General features: G+C 39.1%; 1 protein-coding gene across 6 annotated transcripts in view; it reads left to right on the top strand.

Moving 5' to 3' along the window:
* The window catches only part of MAPKAP1 (mitogen-activated protein kinase associated protein 1), a 254,437-nt gene that overhangs the window by 38,511 nt on the left and 198,053 nt on the right, over positions 1–17,873 (top strand). For all 6 annotated transcript variants that reach the window (XM_021710137.1, XM_021710141.1, XM_021710144.1 and 3 more), the window contains one exon: positions 5,593–5,741. In XM_021710137.1, the coding sequence (XP_021565812.1) occupies positions 5,593–5,741 (149 nt within the window). The remainder of the gene's footprint in view (positions 1–5,592; positions 5,742–17,873) is intronic.

Here is a 17,873-nt window from a genome sequence, read left to right as displayed (position 1 = left end):
GTGGCTCAGCCTGTAATCCTGCGCCTTTGGGAGGCTGAGGTGAGTGGATTGCCTAAGCCCGCGGGTTTGAGACCCTCCTGGGCAACTTGGTGAGACCTCATCTCTACAATAAATCAAAAATGAGCCAGGCATGGTAGCGTGTGCCTGTAGTTCCAGCTACTTGGAAGGCTGAGGTGGAAGGATCGCCAGAGCCCAGCAGGTCGAGGCTGCGCTGGCCAGGAGCGGCCACTTCACTCCAGTCTGGGCGACAGACTGAGACTCCAACTAAAAAAAAAATAAAAATAAAAATAAAAATCTTGACTCCAGAGTAGAAATACAAATGTCATTACTAACAACACAGTTACTAAAAATATGTTAAGATTTTTTGTTGTTCTTTGGATATATTTCATTAGGAGATTTATAGTCAAATTGCTGGGTAATAAAGCTACTTAAAATAATTCCTCTCTTTGTAGTTAAACTGCCAGCTCATTATTCTACTCAGATTCATTTATTATTTTGCCTTTGTTCTTAGAGATTGCACTTTTAATTTTATTTTCCTTTATAATTATATAAAATATTTAAATGATTCCAAAGTAAAAAATATGAAGCTAGATAGAGAAAGCTAACTTCATTTTCTGTCCCCTCCACTCTTATAGTCATTTTTCAAAAGGTTTTGGTTTTTCTGTGCACTTAAAATTATATATAAGCATATTTATATTTATATCCCACTCTTTTAAAATTAAAGACGGCATACTATATACAGTGTTTTGTACAATGTTTTTTTCACTTAGTAACACATCCTGAGGATTATTCTGGAGCAATATATAGTGATAGGCTTTATTCCGTTTTACAGCTGCATGGTACTCCATAATATGGATGTCCCATAGTGTAGCCAGTCAGTCCTGTTGAGGGATATTTGATTGTTTTCCGGCTTTTGCTGTTGCAAATGGCCCTACAGCAAATAACCTTGTGTATGTGGGGTTTTTGTTGTTGTTGTTGTTTTTGACCAATGTGTCTAAGAGTAGAATCCTGATTTTCCTTGATATTACCAAATTCTCCTTTATAGGAGTTTTGCTGTTATTACCACCAATAACATATAGAGTTTTTATTTCCTAGTAGCCTCAAACTTTTAGGTTTTTTTTTGCCAATCTGATGGAATGTTGTCTCAGTGTAGTTTTAATTTTCATTTCTCTTATTATGAATGTGGTTGAGTATCCTTCCATGTGTTTAAGCTGTTTACGTTTCTTCGGTGAACATTTCCTACTTATTTCCATTTTTCTATGTTTGTTGGTCAGTGTCTTCTCTACTTTTAGAAACTTTATATATTAGGAATGGTTTTTTGTTGTTGTGTTTTTGTGTTGGAGTCTTACTCTGTCGCCTAGGCTGGAGTGCAGTGGCACACTCACGGCCACCCCATTGTCAACCTGCTGGGCCCTGGCGATTCTTCCTCCTCAGCCTTCCAAGTAACTGGAACTACAGGCACGTGCTACCACACCCAGCTAATTTTTAAAAATTATTATTTATTGTAGAGACAAGGTCTTGCCAAATTGCCTGGGTTGGTCTTGAACCTGTGGGCTCAGGCAATCCACACGCCTCGGCCTCCCAAAGTGCTGGGATTACAGGCTGAGCCACCGAGCCTGGCTGGGAATGTTAACCTTTCTTCTTTTCTAGTTTATCGTTTGTCATTTTGCTTAACTAATGTTCTTCCCGTACAAAAGTTTTTAATTTTTATGTGGTCACATTTATAATTTGTTCTTCTTATTCTGAAGTTTGTAATTCTTATTTTTAAAGATTTATATTGGCTGTGTGGGTAAGAAATGGTTCGGGGTCAGGGAGGCAAGGGCCAAAACAGGAAGACCAGTTTGAAGGTGATGATGATAATCCAGCTTTGGTAGCAGTAAAGGCAGTACTGAATTTTTTTTTTTTTTTTTTTGAATTGGAGTCTCACTCTGTCGCCCAGACTGGAGTGCAGTGGCACGCTCCCAGCCACCGCAGCCTCCACCTGCTGGACTCTGGCAATCCTGCCGCCACAGCCTTCCACCACAGCCTTCCGCCACAGCCTTCCGCTGTAGCACAGCTGGAACTACAGGCGCGTGCTACCACACCTGGCTAATTTTTTAAAATTTATTTATTGTATAGATGAGTTCTCACCATTTGCCCAGGTGAGTCTCAAACCCACAGGCTCAGGCAATCCACTCACCTCAGCCTCCCAAAGCACGGGATTACAGGCTGAGCCACCGAGCCTGGCTCTGAATATCTTTTGAAGTATCTGTTGATGGGCAGAATGTAGGGTGTGAAAGAGAAGAGTCAGGATATTCCCAAGTTTTTGACTTAACAGAATCAAATTGCCATTAACTGAGAAGAGGAAGATTGTGGGAGGGGGAAGTTGGAGGGAAGGTTAAGAGTTTGGTTATGGGCTGAGCTCAGCCTGTAATCCCAGCACTTTGGGAGACCGAGGCGAGTGAATTGCCTGAACCCATGGGTTTGAGACCAGCCTGGACAACTTGGCAAGACCTTGTCTCTACAATTAAAAAAGAAAAATTAGCTGGGTGTGGTAGCACACGCCTTACTTGGAAGCCTGAGGCAGAAGGTTCACCAGAGCTCAGCAGGTCGACGCTGGGGGCTTGTGAGTGTGCCACTGCACTGCAGCATGGGCTACAGAGTGAGACTCCAACTCAAAAAAAAAAAAAAAAAGTCTAGTTATGGACATGTAAAGTTTGAGATACCTAGTAAGATATCCAAGTGGAGATTTGAAATAGAAAGTTGGATATGTGAGCCTGTAATTTCAAGGAGTGTTTAGGGTTAGAAATATTCATTTGCAAGTAGAGGATATTTGAGTTTTCTCTATTTATTGACCTTTTTTGGGGTATGCTTTACATATGGTGAAATAAATGTATACTTTAATGACTTTTGACTAAACATATACACTGTATCACTCATATCCCAGCCAAGTATAAAGCAATTCCATCACCCAGATGTTCCCTGGTGATCCTTTCTCGTCATTCTACTCCTCAGAGGCAACCATTGCTCTGATGTATATCATCAGAATTTAGTTTTGCCTCTTAGGTGGTACTTAAAAATATAAGGTTTTATGAGATCACCAGGGTTATAAATGTAGATGGAGAAGAGGTCTAAGCACTGAACCTTGGGGGAATGCCAGGGATCCTAGGGAGAAAATGAGGAGGAATCAGCAAGGGGACTGAAAAGGAGCAGCCTGAGAGAGAGGGTAAGAGCCAGACAGAGTGGATTCCTAAAAAAGTGTTTAAAATAGGAGGGAGTGATGAACCGTGCCACGTGTTGTCAAGAGGTCTTGTAAGATAAGGATTAAAAATTGACCAATAGCAACAAGGGGATCATTGATGAATTTGACGAAAGCCGCTTTGGTGGAATGGTGCAGTTTGAACACCTGATTGGAGTGAATTTGTGTGAATGAGAGGAAGGGGATAGGACAGTAAGAATATAGACAAACGTTTTGAGGGGCAGAAAAATAGGATAGTAACTAGAAGGGAGGAAGTATGGGGTAGAGGGATAGAGGGAGGATTCTGTTTGTTTTTAATGATCAGTGTTTCAGTATCTTTGTGTGCTGGTGTGACTAATCCAGTAAGAAGGAATGAGAGAGAATTGTTGCAGTGATGTCCTTGAGCTGGCAAGAGCGGTGAGAGGGAGAGTCTGACCTGAGATAGGTCCATAGGGATTTCATCCATGGTAATGGGAGGAAGGACTGGTAGAAGTACAGGTGAGAGCATGTAAATGTTCTGTTTGGTTGTTTCTATTTATCCAAGCCATAGGAAGCAAGAGAGGAAGAGGGGAGGAGGTATTAGGTTGAAGAGAGAGGTCCAAGTGTGAATTAGTCTGAGAATGGAAGAGATGATATATCCTCACCTCACACCTTACCCCATTGATAATAGTCATTTAACTTCAGTAAGTCACTTTTGTTTGCTATTCCTCAATTTCTTCATGGAGCTGGCATTATAGTAACTTATTCTTAGGATCTTGTGAGGATACTGCTAAATGAGGAAAATACCTAGCATTGATCCTGGCCCATAGTAGATGATTGATAAAGGATCATTTCTTTCCTAAGTGTAGCCATAAAACTCTTAATAGATTACAGGTGACAAAGTACTTCCCATATTTAAAAATCACTTTAGTCTTATTGTAATCTAACACCTTCTCAAATATGCATTTAATATATTGATTACATGCACTTGTATATTCATAATCTGGAATTTTGTAGCCAAGTGCCACATTTTGAAAAAGAATTAGATGTGACATTTTTCTTCTGGTTTGCCACTCAAATCTACAGGGACTCATTTGATAAATTTGCTTTATTAGTCTGTTCAAAAGTTAGTTGTTTTTTTTGGTTTTGTTTTGTTTTTGAGAAAGCAGGATTTATTGAGAGGACAGGAAAGCTCCCACAATGGGAAGGGACCTCAAGGGGTTGCCCCAAAGTTAGTTTCAATTATATTTTTAAAAAGTTCTAAGTGACTTTCAGTCTGTTGATCTCTCACAGTTTAATTTGACTATGTTAAAGATTGGAAGGGGATTGAACCTATTTTTTGTGGATATTAAAATTTCAGATTTATTCTAAAAGCTTAAGTATGGACATTTTCTGATATTTACAAAAATGAAAGTATAACACCCCCCCCCCCCCGTGTACTTACCTAGCTACCACCTTGACTGATACTCAGATTGATTTAGAGAATTAAATGATCTTTGAGAAGACATGGAACTTGTCTTGATACACTAATGAATAAGAGCTGAATATTCTGGTTTAAAAATAATTTAATTTGAATTCTTTCAGTTATTATTTTATTCATTCATGCATGGTACAAAATTTATTGAGGGTCTGCTTTGTTCATTAGTGCCTAATGGATAAGAGCCTTGGTTGGGTGCACTTCCTAGCTCTGTTACTTACCAGCTATGTGGTCTAGGGCTAATCAAAATATTCTAAGCTTATCAAAAACTTAACATTGACAAAACTGAGATAATGTGAGTATCTACCTTATAGGCTTTCTATAAAGATTAAATGAGATGAACTGGTTTGCTCAATAAAAGTTAGCTACTATTGTAAGTACCCTTTCTCTTTTTCCTTCTCATCTTCTTTGGTACCTAGATTTTGTGCTAGGTGCCGTTGGAGAGTGTGAGAGGACTAAGATGTGGATCTTGACCTTGTAGAACTAGAATTCCAAAATCATACAATATTAGACCCAGAAGAGATCTTGAGATTATCTAGTTTGACAGGCTCAGAGAAGTTTATTGACTTGTCCAATATCATATAGCTAGCTTTTAGTGACACAGCCACACCAAATCTCAGGTCTCTTAGCTGTGAATATTCCTTCTTATATATAGAATGGCTACTCTATTGCTCTGATTCTTCCAGCACCCTTGAACCCTAGTCCTTCTTAATTGACAACCCTGCATGTTCTTCAGAGCTCTGCCTTTTCTATGCACAAGCATTGAAGTATATTGTGGGACTTTCTGCACACGTCAGACCTGGTCATGTCCCTTGACATTCCCTCTTAAAGGTTCCAAAGAAAACTTTTTAGGAAAGGTGGACAGATGCCTCTCTGTGTGTAATCACAAAGATGTTTTTATTGTCTTCTCGTATCACAGCCCAGGAGTTAAAGTCACTGTTTGAAAAAAAATCCCTCAAAGAGAAGCCTCCATGTTCTGGGAAGCAGTCAATATTATCTGTACGCCTGGAGCAGTGCCCTCTGCAGCTGAATAATCCCTTTAACGAGTATTCCAAATTTGATGGCAAGGTAAGTAAAAATAGGACTTTGTCCTGGAAGTAGAGCCACAATTGAGTGGAGTTGTTGGCATTATTATTTCTAGAGTTTCTAAAATGCCTAATAGTTGACTATTATAGAATGTCACATTTTCTAAGACCATTGATGTAAAAGATATGAATTTGGGCTCAGTGTTGTTTCCACAGCAATATATTTGGGAGGATTAAAACAATACAGTCCTGAGATATCTCTCTTCCCTCCTTTTGTAAATAGATATCTCATGACTGTTTTGTTTTAATCCTCCCAAATATCTATCTATCTTAACTCCTAAATATGCTTAAGAATTTGGATATGTTGGGTTGAGATTAGTCAAGGTCTAATTGTGTTGGGCAAGCCTTTGAAAGTAGTTCTGGGAGGCAGTTTGCTTTTGTCTTGGCTGATTCTTTATTAGTAACTGTTGAAATTATTGGTTTGAGCTTCATTTCAGAATTCTAGGCTTTTTGCTTTTCATTTCAGCATTTCACTGTAGGAGTATCTTATTTGACACTTACTCTGGAGGATGACTTTATTTTTTGCCTGTTTGTGCTAACAGTTTGCTATTGTAAAATTAAAGTGTGCTTGTTTTCCTTTTAGAAAAATGATCACTATTTTAGGTGGAGCCTAGCTGCTTGTGCAGCACTCTGTTCCCTAACCCCTGCCATTCTATGTCTCTTTGCTGACCCAAGCAGGGCCTTTTTCAGGAGACAGTAGCAGTTGATTTTTATATTTATTGCCATTATGTTTGCTGCCTGGCAGTGATGTGGGGGTGCTGAGTGATAGCTTTTGCCTGGAGAGGTCGTGTACAATTTGTCTTAGTTCAACACAATTGCAGTTAATAGACATACAGCTCTTTGCTTATGTTTGCTTTTTTTTTTTTTTGAGTTGGAGTCTCACTCTGTTGCCCAGACTGGAGTGCGGTGGCTGCTCCCAGCCACCACAGCCTCGACCTGCTGGGCTCCAGCAATCCTTCTGCCTCAGCCTTCCAAGTAGCTGGAACTACAGGTGCGCACTACCATGCCCAGCTAATTTTTGATTTATTGTAGAGATGAAGTCTTGCCAAGTTGCCCAGGTGGGTCTCGAACCCGCGGGCTCAGGCAATCCACTCACCTCAGCAAGTAGATGTTTTCTCTTGGAAACACTTTTACCTCACACAATTCAGCATGCTTCCATAGGCTCAAGTAAGGCTTGTATGACCATTGGCACAGATTATTGATGTTCTGAGGAAGGAGATCAAGAACTAGAAAGAAAATGCATAAATAACATAAAGATCCCAATATGCTCAGGAAGTTTCCTCCAAAAAATATCTGAAAGCACCTTTAGTAAATTATAAATTGTATTGTTGTAAAGCTTCTCTTTAGCCTGCCTGTACTGCCTTTTTCTGTTTTTTTCTTGTGGAGTGTAGTGAAGAAAAGGAAGGTCCCCCCGGGGGACTGGAATGTCAGCTTCAGGAAAATAGTGAGTTGAACTGTATAGGATTTTTAAAAAATACTACAATTGTTTCATTTAGATATGTGTGAAGTTATTATTGAGATTAGGTTAAATGGCTGAAGTTTATTCGCTTCCATTGCCTGATACCATCTTGTTGTTTGAGGATGTAATTGTTGGAATAATTAATGTGTGATAATGTTTTTATAGTAACAAAATAGCACAGATCTTTTAAGATATTATATTCTAGAGTTCTCCTTATACCATTAGACTTTATTTTATTTTATTTTATTCTTTTGAGTTGGAGTCTCACTCTGTCGCCCAGACTGGAGTGCAGTGGCCGCTCCCGGCCACCGCAGCCTCAACCTGCTGGGCTCCGGCGATCCTTCCGCCTCAGCCTTCCGAGTAGCCGGAATTACAGGCGTACGCTACCACGCCCGGCTGATTTTTTTGATTTATTGTAGAGATGAAGTCTCGCCAAGTTGCCCAGGTGGGTCTCGAACCCACGGGCTCAGGCAATCCACTCACCTCAGCCTCCCAAAGGCACAGGATTACAGGCTGAGCCACTGAGCCCGGCTAGACTTTATTATTAACTCCTTCCGTTTATTATTAACTCCTTCAGTTTGGATTTTTCAGAAGGATGTGAACTCTGCTTGGTATATGTATCTAATTTCTGAAGTACCAGAGAAAAATTAAAGAAAAAAAAAGTAAGCCATTTCTTCAGTTATAAAGGAATTATTTTGGCTACATGTGTGTTTACACTTAAGATTCTTAATGCTTTTGTCATAGCACATCCATTTGTAATCCACAAAGGATGTGAGTATGGAGCAGTCACCATTACAGATTGATTAAGAAATATTTTTATATCAATAAGTCTATCTTATGATGTGGTGCTATTTTATTATTATCCTACATATTACAATTGCTAAAATAAAATTAAACCCTTGTTCTAATCTATTATTTAATATTGATTCATTTGGCAGATATGTAATGAAAATGGCTAATATTTGAAGGATATTGTACTGCACATATTAAATTAGTCTTTCTTTATCTTTGTGAAATGCATCAATATGATATTCAATGACATCTCAGTGATTAATAGAGAATTATACTTGAGTCAAGCCTTTTTGTAACCTAGAAATTAAAATGACTATTCAAATAACACCTCAAAATGATCAAATTAGCATTTTGTGATTGCATAATAATGGGATTGTAGTAGTTATAACAGCACCAGGGCTGCCTCTAGAGTTAAGATCATGTCAACCCCTTGGTAATAAAGCCTTTTCCATGAGAGTTGACTTTAATAATTTCCAGATTGATTCTTCCAATAAATCATCTGACGTTCAGCACTAAATTTTTGTTACTGTTGTAACTTAAAATTATTTTATTTTTATTCAGCTCATATTTAAAAAATGAAATGAGTGTCCTGTTTTAATGATTTGCCATCTTGTCATTGGAACTCCACACCTTTTGCCTCAAACGTGAGGATTTTTAATGTATTTTGATAGTCCTAGTTTTGTTTTTTTTTTTTAAACAAAGGTTTGTTAAAGCCTCTAAAATATGTGCAGTTTTTTCCCTACAAATATTCACAATGCTTTTCTTGGGAATAACGCATGCCTTATTTACATAATTAACTGAGTTGCTTAGGTCTCTTGGGCAAGTGGTACATAATTGGGGAGAGAAGGGGACAAGGAAGAGTTTGGGGTCTAATTAAATATGCTAAAAAACTACTTAATTATGTATTTCCTCAAGAGGCTATCTGCTATGAAATCCTCCTTAAGATTAAACTAGTGTTACATTTGAAAAAATGATTTTGTTTTTGATATGGCTTTACAGTTACGTTGCAGTTAAACAAGCACATTCAGTGTTCTTAACAGTTGGTGCTAACTGGATTTTTGGTTTTAATAATTCTAAGGGTTAACATCTCTTAACGTGCTAAATTAAAGCGAATATTTTCAAGTACTTTTTGATTCCTATAGTTGGTTAATAATTTTTTTTTCTTTTTAAGTTAGAGTCTCACTCTGTCGCCCAGTCTGGAGTGCAGTGACCTGCTCACTGCCACCGCAACCTCAACCTGCTGGACTGAGGCAATCCTTCCACCTCAGCTTTCCAAGTAGCTGGAACTACAGGCACATGCTACCACACCTGGCTAATTTTTTGATTTATTGTAGAGACGAGGTCTCACCAAGTTGCCCAGGCTAGTCTTGCACCTTTGGGCTCAGGCAGTCCTCTTGCCTTGGCCTCCCAAAGTACTGGGATTACAGGATTGAGGCACTGTACCCAGCCAGGTTAATAATTTTTAAAAAGTTTTTTTTAATCATAGTTGGCTAATAATTTTTTAAGACATGAAATTGAGAAGGAAAGGCTGTACTTAGGTGTGTGCTTTGTTGTAATTTTGATAATTTTTGGGGTCAGGTTTATTATTTATAATATTTCTTTGGCAAATTGTTGATGATATCAGTTTTAGAATAATAGATTATCAGTAACTCTTTTTACTGTGATCACTTGAAAAAAGTTCAAGGTGGATTGCAAAGTGGTTTTAGGGAATGCTTTGGTCAGACCAAGCAAAACCAGCCTCAATTCTTTAGCATTGTTGAGAACACAACCTCTAAATAGTACTGTTAATAGAGGTTGAAACAATTAGAAAACTTCTTATGTCAGTCCTCATTTCACTGTATGTGGGAACTGTTGGTTGTTGACTAGGAGTTGCTTTGAGGTGATGAGGAGTTGCTTTGAGGTGAATGTTGTTCACAAAAAACATTCAGCGCTGATTAAGTGCCTCAGAATGTGTATATTTTCTGCCCTGTTTCTCTACCTGTTTCAAATTAGGTCATGTTTTAGGAAGTCAATCTAACCCTTGCCATATTATGCCTTCTCACTTACTTAATACACTTTTGCTAGTATATCATCACTATTCTGATCAAACTCTTTGCAAATATTATCATCAGTAAATCATCAGAAGTTCAAGTACCCACTTCCTGTCAATACAGTTACTGATTTAAAAAATGATACTAATTAGCATGTTGTGTCTTCTCAGTTTTTTAACCTCTTGTAGCCTCAGTTTCCCTTTTTTTAAAAAAATGAAGACATATCTTTTTATTTTATTTACTTATTTTTAAATTATTTTATTATCTTTTTTTTCCCCCCTAGAGATGGGGGTCTTGCTATGTTGCCCAGGCTGGTTTCAAACTCCTGGCCTCAAGTGATCCTCCCAACTTGGCCTCCCAAAGCATTGGGATTGCAGGTACAAGCTGAACCTGTTACTTTAGCTCTATAAGAAGATGAGCATTCCTTCCTCCCATGGCTAATAAGACCACCAAATAGGATAATGCTAGGATAAAGCATCTAACACGATAAGAGACAATGTAATTTAGTTAGTATAGTGACCTGTTTTGTATTTAGGCCTCAGTTTGAATCCTGATGACTCCACTTAAGGTGTGACTTGAGGCTGGTTACTTAACCTCATTGAAGTGTGATGGGGTTTCAGGACATACTTCCCTAAAATGTGGCACCTTGGAATAATGAATATTATAAGTTGAAGGAATTTGAGAATTGGCAGGGAGAACTCTGACTCTCCCCTGTCCTTTTCTAAAACAGGTCACAAGATCCTCTGAGAGATGTTCTCTCAATACCTGGAGCAAAGGAGCTTCCTATCTCCAAGGTATAGAAGGAAGCTGAGAGGAATCTCAAAGAACAAGCCTTGCTATTTCCCCTCAGTTTACTGCACTTCATACCTTTTGTTCTGTCACATTTTCTGATGACTTTCCACTCTTCATCAAACCTAGTATAAAAACGCCCAGGTTTAACTATTTCTTGGGGTTTTCATTTCTTTATGAAGGTTCTGTGTCATGTAAAAGTTACATTAAATAAACGCGTGCTTTTCTTTTGTTAATCTCTTGTTACAAGGGCCCCAGGCAAGAACTTAGAAGGGTAGAAGGAAAAGGTATTTTTTCTTCCCTACACACTGTACTCCTCATTTGTGGAATCAAATGATGATATTGTATCTTCTGCAGGAAGCTTGTTTAGCAGGACTTGTAGCACCTAGGAAGCTTGCAGCAAATATCCCGCTTCTGCTGCTTTCTATTTGTAAAGGGTTGGCGCAGGGCAGTGATGACGTTTCTCCTTTGTACTTCATTAGGCTGTTGACAGGACTGAATGAAAGAAAATTGAACCTGGGTCTCAGAGTCGCATTATTAAGCAGGATGTGCTGCAGGCTGGAAGAAGGGGGGCTGCTTGTTGAAGTTCAGGGAATCTAGTGGAGTTTTGGCCCTTGACTTCAAATAGGAAGATTAAAACAATCACTTTTTGGAGGGGAGTGCAATTGTTATTTTTCAACACTAGGTGAAAAAATAGTTCAAGGTTAGTAATTGCTTGGGAGTTTACTAAAATGTTAAATATCTTACCTATTTGACTTAGCTAAATGCTTACTCTCTAAATGCATGGGGAATGTTTGCCTTGACAAGTGCTTAAAAAAGCAAACCAGTTCTGGTTCATATAGACAACTGTGACTTTGATTGTGTTAACTTGTTAAAAAGTAACCATTTCTCTGTTAGAAACTGTTTTAACAAGGAAGCTGCAGAGAACATGGGGGAAGGGATAATTCATGAGTGCTAATTGCTTGGCTGTTAATTTTCATAAGTGTTGATAGAAGCAGTTCCTTAAATTAAACTTTGTTTAAAATGTATCAGGGGAAATATTCCACAATGTCGAGCCTGAAGTGAAAATTAATATGAATGCTGTGGCAATTAACACATACTGGTTAATAGCTTTTAGCAGCATTTTGGGATGATAGTCCTTAAATACATTTTTGCATGCTGCTCTTGTTTCAGCATTGTTACAGTCTATGTCTGGATAATTATGAACAAATGTTTTTTACAATCTTGGCATTAAATAGCTCTCTTCAAAGAGAGTCACTTAAAACTTTGAAAGCATGAAGTCACTGAGAAATGTTGTAAACTCAGAAAAGGTCAGTGAATTGAAATCACATTTTTTTTAAAAATTGCCCTTAGAGGAAAATATACCTCATCTGAACTTGGAAAATTTGCTATTATCATGAGAATTGTCCCTTCTAATATGTTAAGCTGCTTTAGCCTCAGGTTCTCTTTCCAAAAAAATTTAGCCCTGGCTTTTTAGTATTGGCAATGTTTCTAGAAACCAGCTTTTGCTTACTGCTGCCTGAGCTGAGGCAGGGGCCTTATGCTGAAGGGCCTGCCTGAGCTGAGGCAGGGGCCTTATGCTGAAGGGCCTCCTGGCCTTCCATCTCCTCTACCCCCTGCTTCCTCCCCCGAGATGGTGGCTGAGAGTGAAGTTGGCTGTATAATAAATCTCATCTCTACCCCCTCGCCTTTCAAAAGTAGTTCTCCTGGGACTCACTTGCTTAGTGCCCAGTAAGACACACATATAGGGTGACTGTATTTTTAATTTGTCTCACTCTTTCATTGACTTCATTTTTCATATTTTTTTTTTAATAAAGAAGAGCAAAGTCCAACATGATTTTAGCAGTTGTTCTCTTGGCTATACTTATCTTGGTGACTGTATTTTGCTAGTCTTCCTTTTCATAGATTCGTTTTTTTCATAGATTAGTTTTTGTCAGTCTATTCTATTCCTAAAAGAAGATATTAGATATTCACTACCTTTTTACGTATTATGGTATCCTAATAGAAGGATCAAATTCATTAAAGACATCTTTTTATGCGATTGTTTTCCTTTACCATTATATTAATACTCTCTCTTTCCTGTTGCTTGACAATATATTGAAGATCCCAAGGGAAGACCAGGATTTTTATTTTGGTGGTTAGCCATAATGAGTTAAATAGAAATCTAACAACAAAAGAAAAGTATTTTCAGCATCCTACTCTGAAGTTAAATACTCTATGCTGAGTTATTAAAACTAGCTTATTCTGCTCTGAGCTCTCTCTCTCTAAGCCTCGTTCCTGCAGTTTGTTCTGAACCTTGCCATCTGTAGTGGCTTCCTTTGATTTGTGGAACTATCTTCTAGAAATTCCCATCAGAGGTAGAATTCACCATTGGCTTAAAGGCTTTTCAAAGGAAGGCAGAATTTTGCAGTGAAAAGAACATGTTCTGTCAGGCTTGTGTTAGAATCCTAACTTTGCTATACTTGCTCTGTGGTACTGGGCAAATCCCTTTGCTCCTTGAGCCTGTTTCCATGAGGTTCAAATAAGGTTAATTATATTTACCTTAAAATATTATTGTGAGGATTTAATGAAAATGAGAAATGCTTCCATAGCAAACAGCCTGGTATGGTCAGTGCTAAGAGATTATTAGTTTCCTTTCCTTTTACCATATTGCTTTCCTTTTACTTTGTATTTAGTGAGGGCCTACTATATATCAGGAAAGCTAAGTGCTAGATACAGTGGTGCACAGAACAGAGCTGATTTTTTATCTCATGAAGCTTCTTCTATTGGTGGGAAATAGATATTACATAAATATAGTCAATTCACTTTATTGACAGGTTCCACATCCATGGATTCAACCAACCTCGGATTGAAAATAGTTGGGTAAAAAAAACCAAACAAAAATAATACAACAATTTAAAAAAATGCAAAAAGATCCCAAATTCAGGAAAGCAACTATTTACATAGCATGTACTCTGTATTGTATATTTTAAGTAATCTGGATACAGGAGAATATGTGTGGGGTATATGCAAATGCTGTACCATTTTGTATAAGGGACTTGACCGTCCCTGAAATTGGCATCCTCAAGGGTCCTGGAACCCGTCTCTTAACCTGAGAGCTAAAGGATGAATAAGAGCTAGCTAAGTGACAGGGAAGAAGAAGGATGTTCAGAGGATCTGAGGCAAGGAGGAGCTTGGCAATTGTAACAGAAAGAAAGATATGACTGGCAGAAGTGTTCTCTTTAACCTAAGAGCATTGGAAAGCCTTGACAAACTTAAATGGGGAGATGAGGTCATCAAATTTGTGTTTTGGAAAGACCAGAAGGCTGTGCTGAAGAGTAAATCTCTGAGCAGAGTTTGTGAGAACAAAGAGAACAATCCAGAAACCTTTGCAGTAGTCCGGGTGAAAGAGAGAGGTAATTTGGGCTTACTTGTTGGTGATGAAGATGGAGTGGAGGAATTAAAAAAGTGGTAGGACTTGATGTATGCAGGGAGATGTGGTAGAAGGGACTTTCGAGGACTTTCTTGGTTCAGTTCAGGCTTGTAGAGCTGCTAGGATAATTACACCATCCCTGAATTAGGAAGCGCTGAAAGAGGGCCTAGGATTAGGTGGACATTCCCGTTGTAAGCTGGTTTGAACCTGTTGACTATGGACCATATAGTCTGTTACACTATACATCTTTATGGGGGTGGTACACCTTACTTGTTTGGTTTGTGTTTGGGAGATCTGAGGCAGGGCTTTCTGAGGTGAGAGTAGCCTGGAAGCCAGGAGCCTCCACCTTGTTCTCACTTCTCAGCTAACTTTGGAACTGGCTAAAGAGTCGCCTTCAGATGTCAGTCACCTTCCAGATACCAATCACCTCTTCACAGATAGTGGGGACATGCTCCCAGATGCCCAACCCAGCTCATCAGGCCATTCAGAGGGAAAAATGAGAGAGTAATTTTAACTCTCTTTCAAGAGAGTAATTTTTAATGAGGCAGATGTCAGGTGCCATTTAAGAAAATATATTGATTATAATTCTTGGAGGTTAGGGGACTAAGAGGTAAAACATGGATGTATTTTTGTTATAACAAGATTACTGTTGTAGTACTACCTTCTTTCTAGTTAATTAATTACCAAGTTAGCTTGGGGAATCTGGTTGGAATGATTATTAAGCACTGAAGTCCTAGGGAAAGCCTAGGAGACAAGCCTTGTAGGTATGGAGTGGACTAGAGATGGTAGGATTTTACATTCAGCCTCTTCATTCAGGGCATCTTGCTCTGCATGGTTTGCAGTAGAGAGATTTTCTTCTCAAATAACTAGGCCCTGATTTTACTATTCAGAGATATCAAATGATACTCTAGGATTTTCCAACTGGGCATAGAATCTAGGTATTCTAATTCTCAAGAGATTGTTTTTTAAGAGACATGTCTCACTCTGTCACCCAGGCTAAGTGCGGTAGCACGAGCATAACTTACTGTAGCCTTAAACGCCTGGGTTCAAGTGATCCCTCTGCCTCAGCCTCCCAAGTTGCTGGAACTACAGACATGCACCACTGCTCCTGGCTAATTATTATTATTATTTTTTTATCAAGACAGGGTCTCACTTTGTTGTCTGGAACTCCTAGGTTTAAGGGGTCTTCCTGCCTTGGCCTCCCAAAGTGCTGAGATTACAGGCAAGAGCCACTGCTCCTGTTCATTTTTTTTTCCTTTTAAAGACAAGGCTTCATTCTGTTGCCCAGGCTTGAGTGCAGTAGTACAGTCATAGCTCACTGCTGCCTCCAACCTGGGTTTAAGTAATCCTCTTGCCTCAGCCTCCTGAGTAGCTGGGACTACAGGTGGACGCTACCATGACCGGCTATCTTTTTTTGTAGAGATGGGGCTCACTGGGCTGCCCAGGCTGTTTCAAACTCCTGGCTTCAAGCATTCCTTCTACTTTGGTCTCTCAAAGTGCTGAGAGCACAGGTATAAGCCACAGAACCCAGGCCCATTTTCATTTTAATGACATTTATAGTCACAAAATGGAAACTTGATTTCCAGGACCAGAGGGCCATGTGGTAGAAGGAACACCAACAAGAAATCAGGTGAGGTCTAACCATGCAGCTCTTTTTCTGGGGTCTTGGACAAGTCATCTCTCATCCTTGAATCTTGGTTTTTGTGTGCTTATTTTATTTTAATTTTTTTGAATCGAAGTCTCACCCTGTTACCTAGGCTGGAGTGCAGTGGCATCATCACAGCTCACCACAGCCTTGACTTCCTGGGCTCAGGAGATCCTTCTGCCTCAGCCTCCCGAGTATTTGGGACTACAGGTGCATTTAAAAAATTTTTTTTGTAGTTACAAAGTCTTGCTATATTGCCCAGGCTGGTCTTAAACTCCTGAGCTCAAGTGACTCCCCACCCCCTTGGCCTCCCAAAGTGCTGGGATAACAGGCATGAGCCATCATGCTGGCCGGTTTCTGCATGTTTAGAATGAGGAACTTGGCTTAGATGATTGCTTGGATTCTTTTTGGCTTTGGGGTTCCAGAGTTTTGTGATTAGAGTGATGATTGACATCAGTGAAATGTAGAGGGTAATGTTACAGATAGGAAACCTACAGCTCATAAAGAGTTACTCTTCTTTGTATGCATTGGAACTTTCTTCTTAATTATCCTAACATAACTGTGATGTAGGGAATATTATCTCCAGATGAGGAAACAGAGAAAGTGGCATGCTCAAGGATACCACACTAGTATGTGGCAGAGCTGGTATTCAACTTCTTTTTCTTTATTCCAGTACCATAGCTGTCTGTCATTGTTATGGATAAAACAGAAACACTGTTAATATTTGAAATATTTAATATTTAAAAACAAAATTTTCCCTTTACCAATTGACTTGAAATCTGACAGACTGGTTTAGATCTTATTATCACTTGTGTGGATTAGGTAAGTTGTTGTATCTTGCAAGCCTCAATTTCCTTACATGTGCAGAAAGAAATAATGTCATACTGGGGCTGAGGAAGGGGGGAATGCTTTATACAGAATCTAGTATATACCCCCCAAGATGTTTGTTTCTGTCCATTGATTTTCCTGATGTGCAGAGTAGATTCATTTATATATCTCCGTCCACCCATCCATCCAACAAACTGTTTACTAAGTACCCACACTGTACTGGTTCATTTGAGACCTTTATTCCATATGGGCTCTGTATCAGGGGTGCCTGCCCCCCTGGCTCTGGACCAGTACCCGTTCTGTTCGTAGGCTGTTAGGAACAGGGTCACACAGTAGGAGGTGAGTAGTAGCCAAGTTGAGCTCCACTTTCTGTCAGATCAGCCATGGAATTAGATTCTCATAGGAGGGCAAACCCTATTGTGAACTGTGCATTTGAGGGATCTAGGTTGCCCACTCCTTATGAGAATCTAAGGCCTGTTGATCTACCTCTCCCCCATTCGTGGAAGAATTGACTTCCACGAAACCTGTTCCTGATGCCAAAAAGGTTGGGGACCACTGATAAATAATACGTGGTTACCTGACCAGGAGGAGTTTGAAGACAACAGTGGCAAAATAGCCAACAAGTGGAGGAACCATATTTCACACAAAGGACGGTGCTCAATGCTGAGGACGATTACAGTGGTCCATGACATCAGGTACATCTCTGTATCAGAGCAGAGGAATACTCATGCACAGCGAGAATAAATGTGGTAGATACTATAGGAAAGATCAATACAAAAGACTCTAGGAGTGTGGAGGCAGCAATGAGGAACAGTGGATTAATAGGTAGCACTGATCTGAGCCAGTTTCTTATCCTTGATGCGTTTGTCTGAATTTCAATGATATTAATTCCTAGAGGGCCGAGATTCAACTTTGGTCACTCTTATAATGAAGCCCAGAATGGCACTCTCCACACATAAATGTGGAAGTTTTTTTAAATGGCAGTGATAAATTTCAAATGTCATTATTCTTTGAGGCTTGCAACTACATAGCAATATCATAAGAGCTGTATTTTATTAATATCTCTACTCCTTTCTGTTAAATTGAAGTTTTAACACCTAGACAAAACTGCATTTAAGAAAGTAAGTTTAGGAAATTTGCAAAATATGCTACTATGCAAC

Source organism: Carlito syrichta, unplaced genomic scaffold (genome assembly GCF_000164805.1).
Source record: "Carlito syrichta isolate Samal-C Ts95f unplaced genomic scaffold, Tarsius_syrichta-2.0.1 Scaffold75497, whole genome shotgun sequence".
Classification (NCBI taxonomy): domain Eukaryota; kingdom Metazoa; phylum Chordata; class Mammalia; order Primates; family Tarsiidae; genus Carlito; species Carlito syrichta.
The sequence above is the reverse complement of the archived record's forward strand: the minus strand, read 5'-3'. Positions and strand labels throughout refer to the sequence as shown.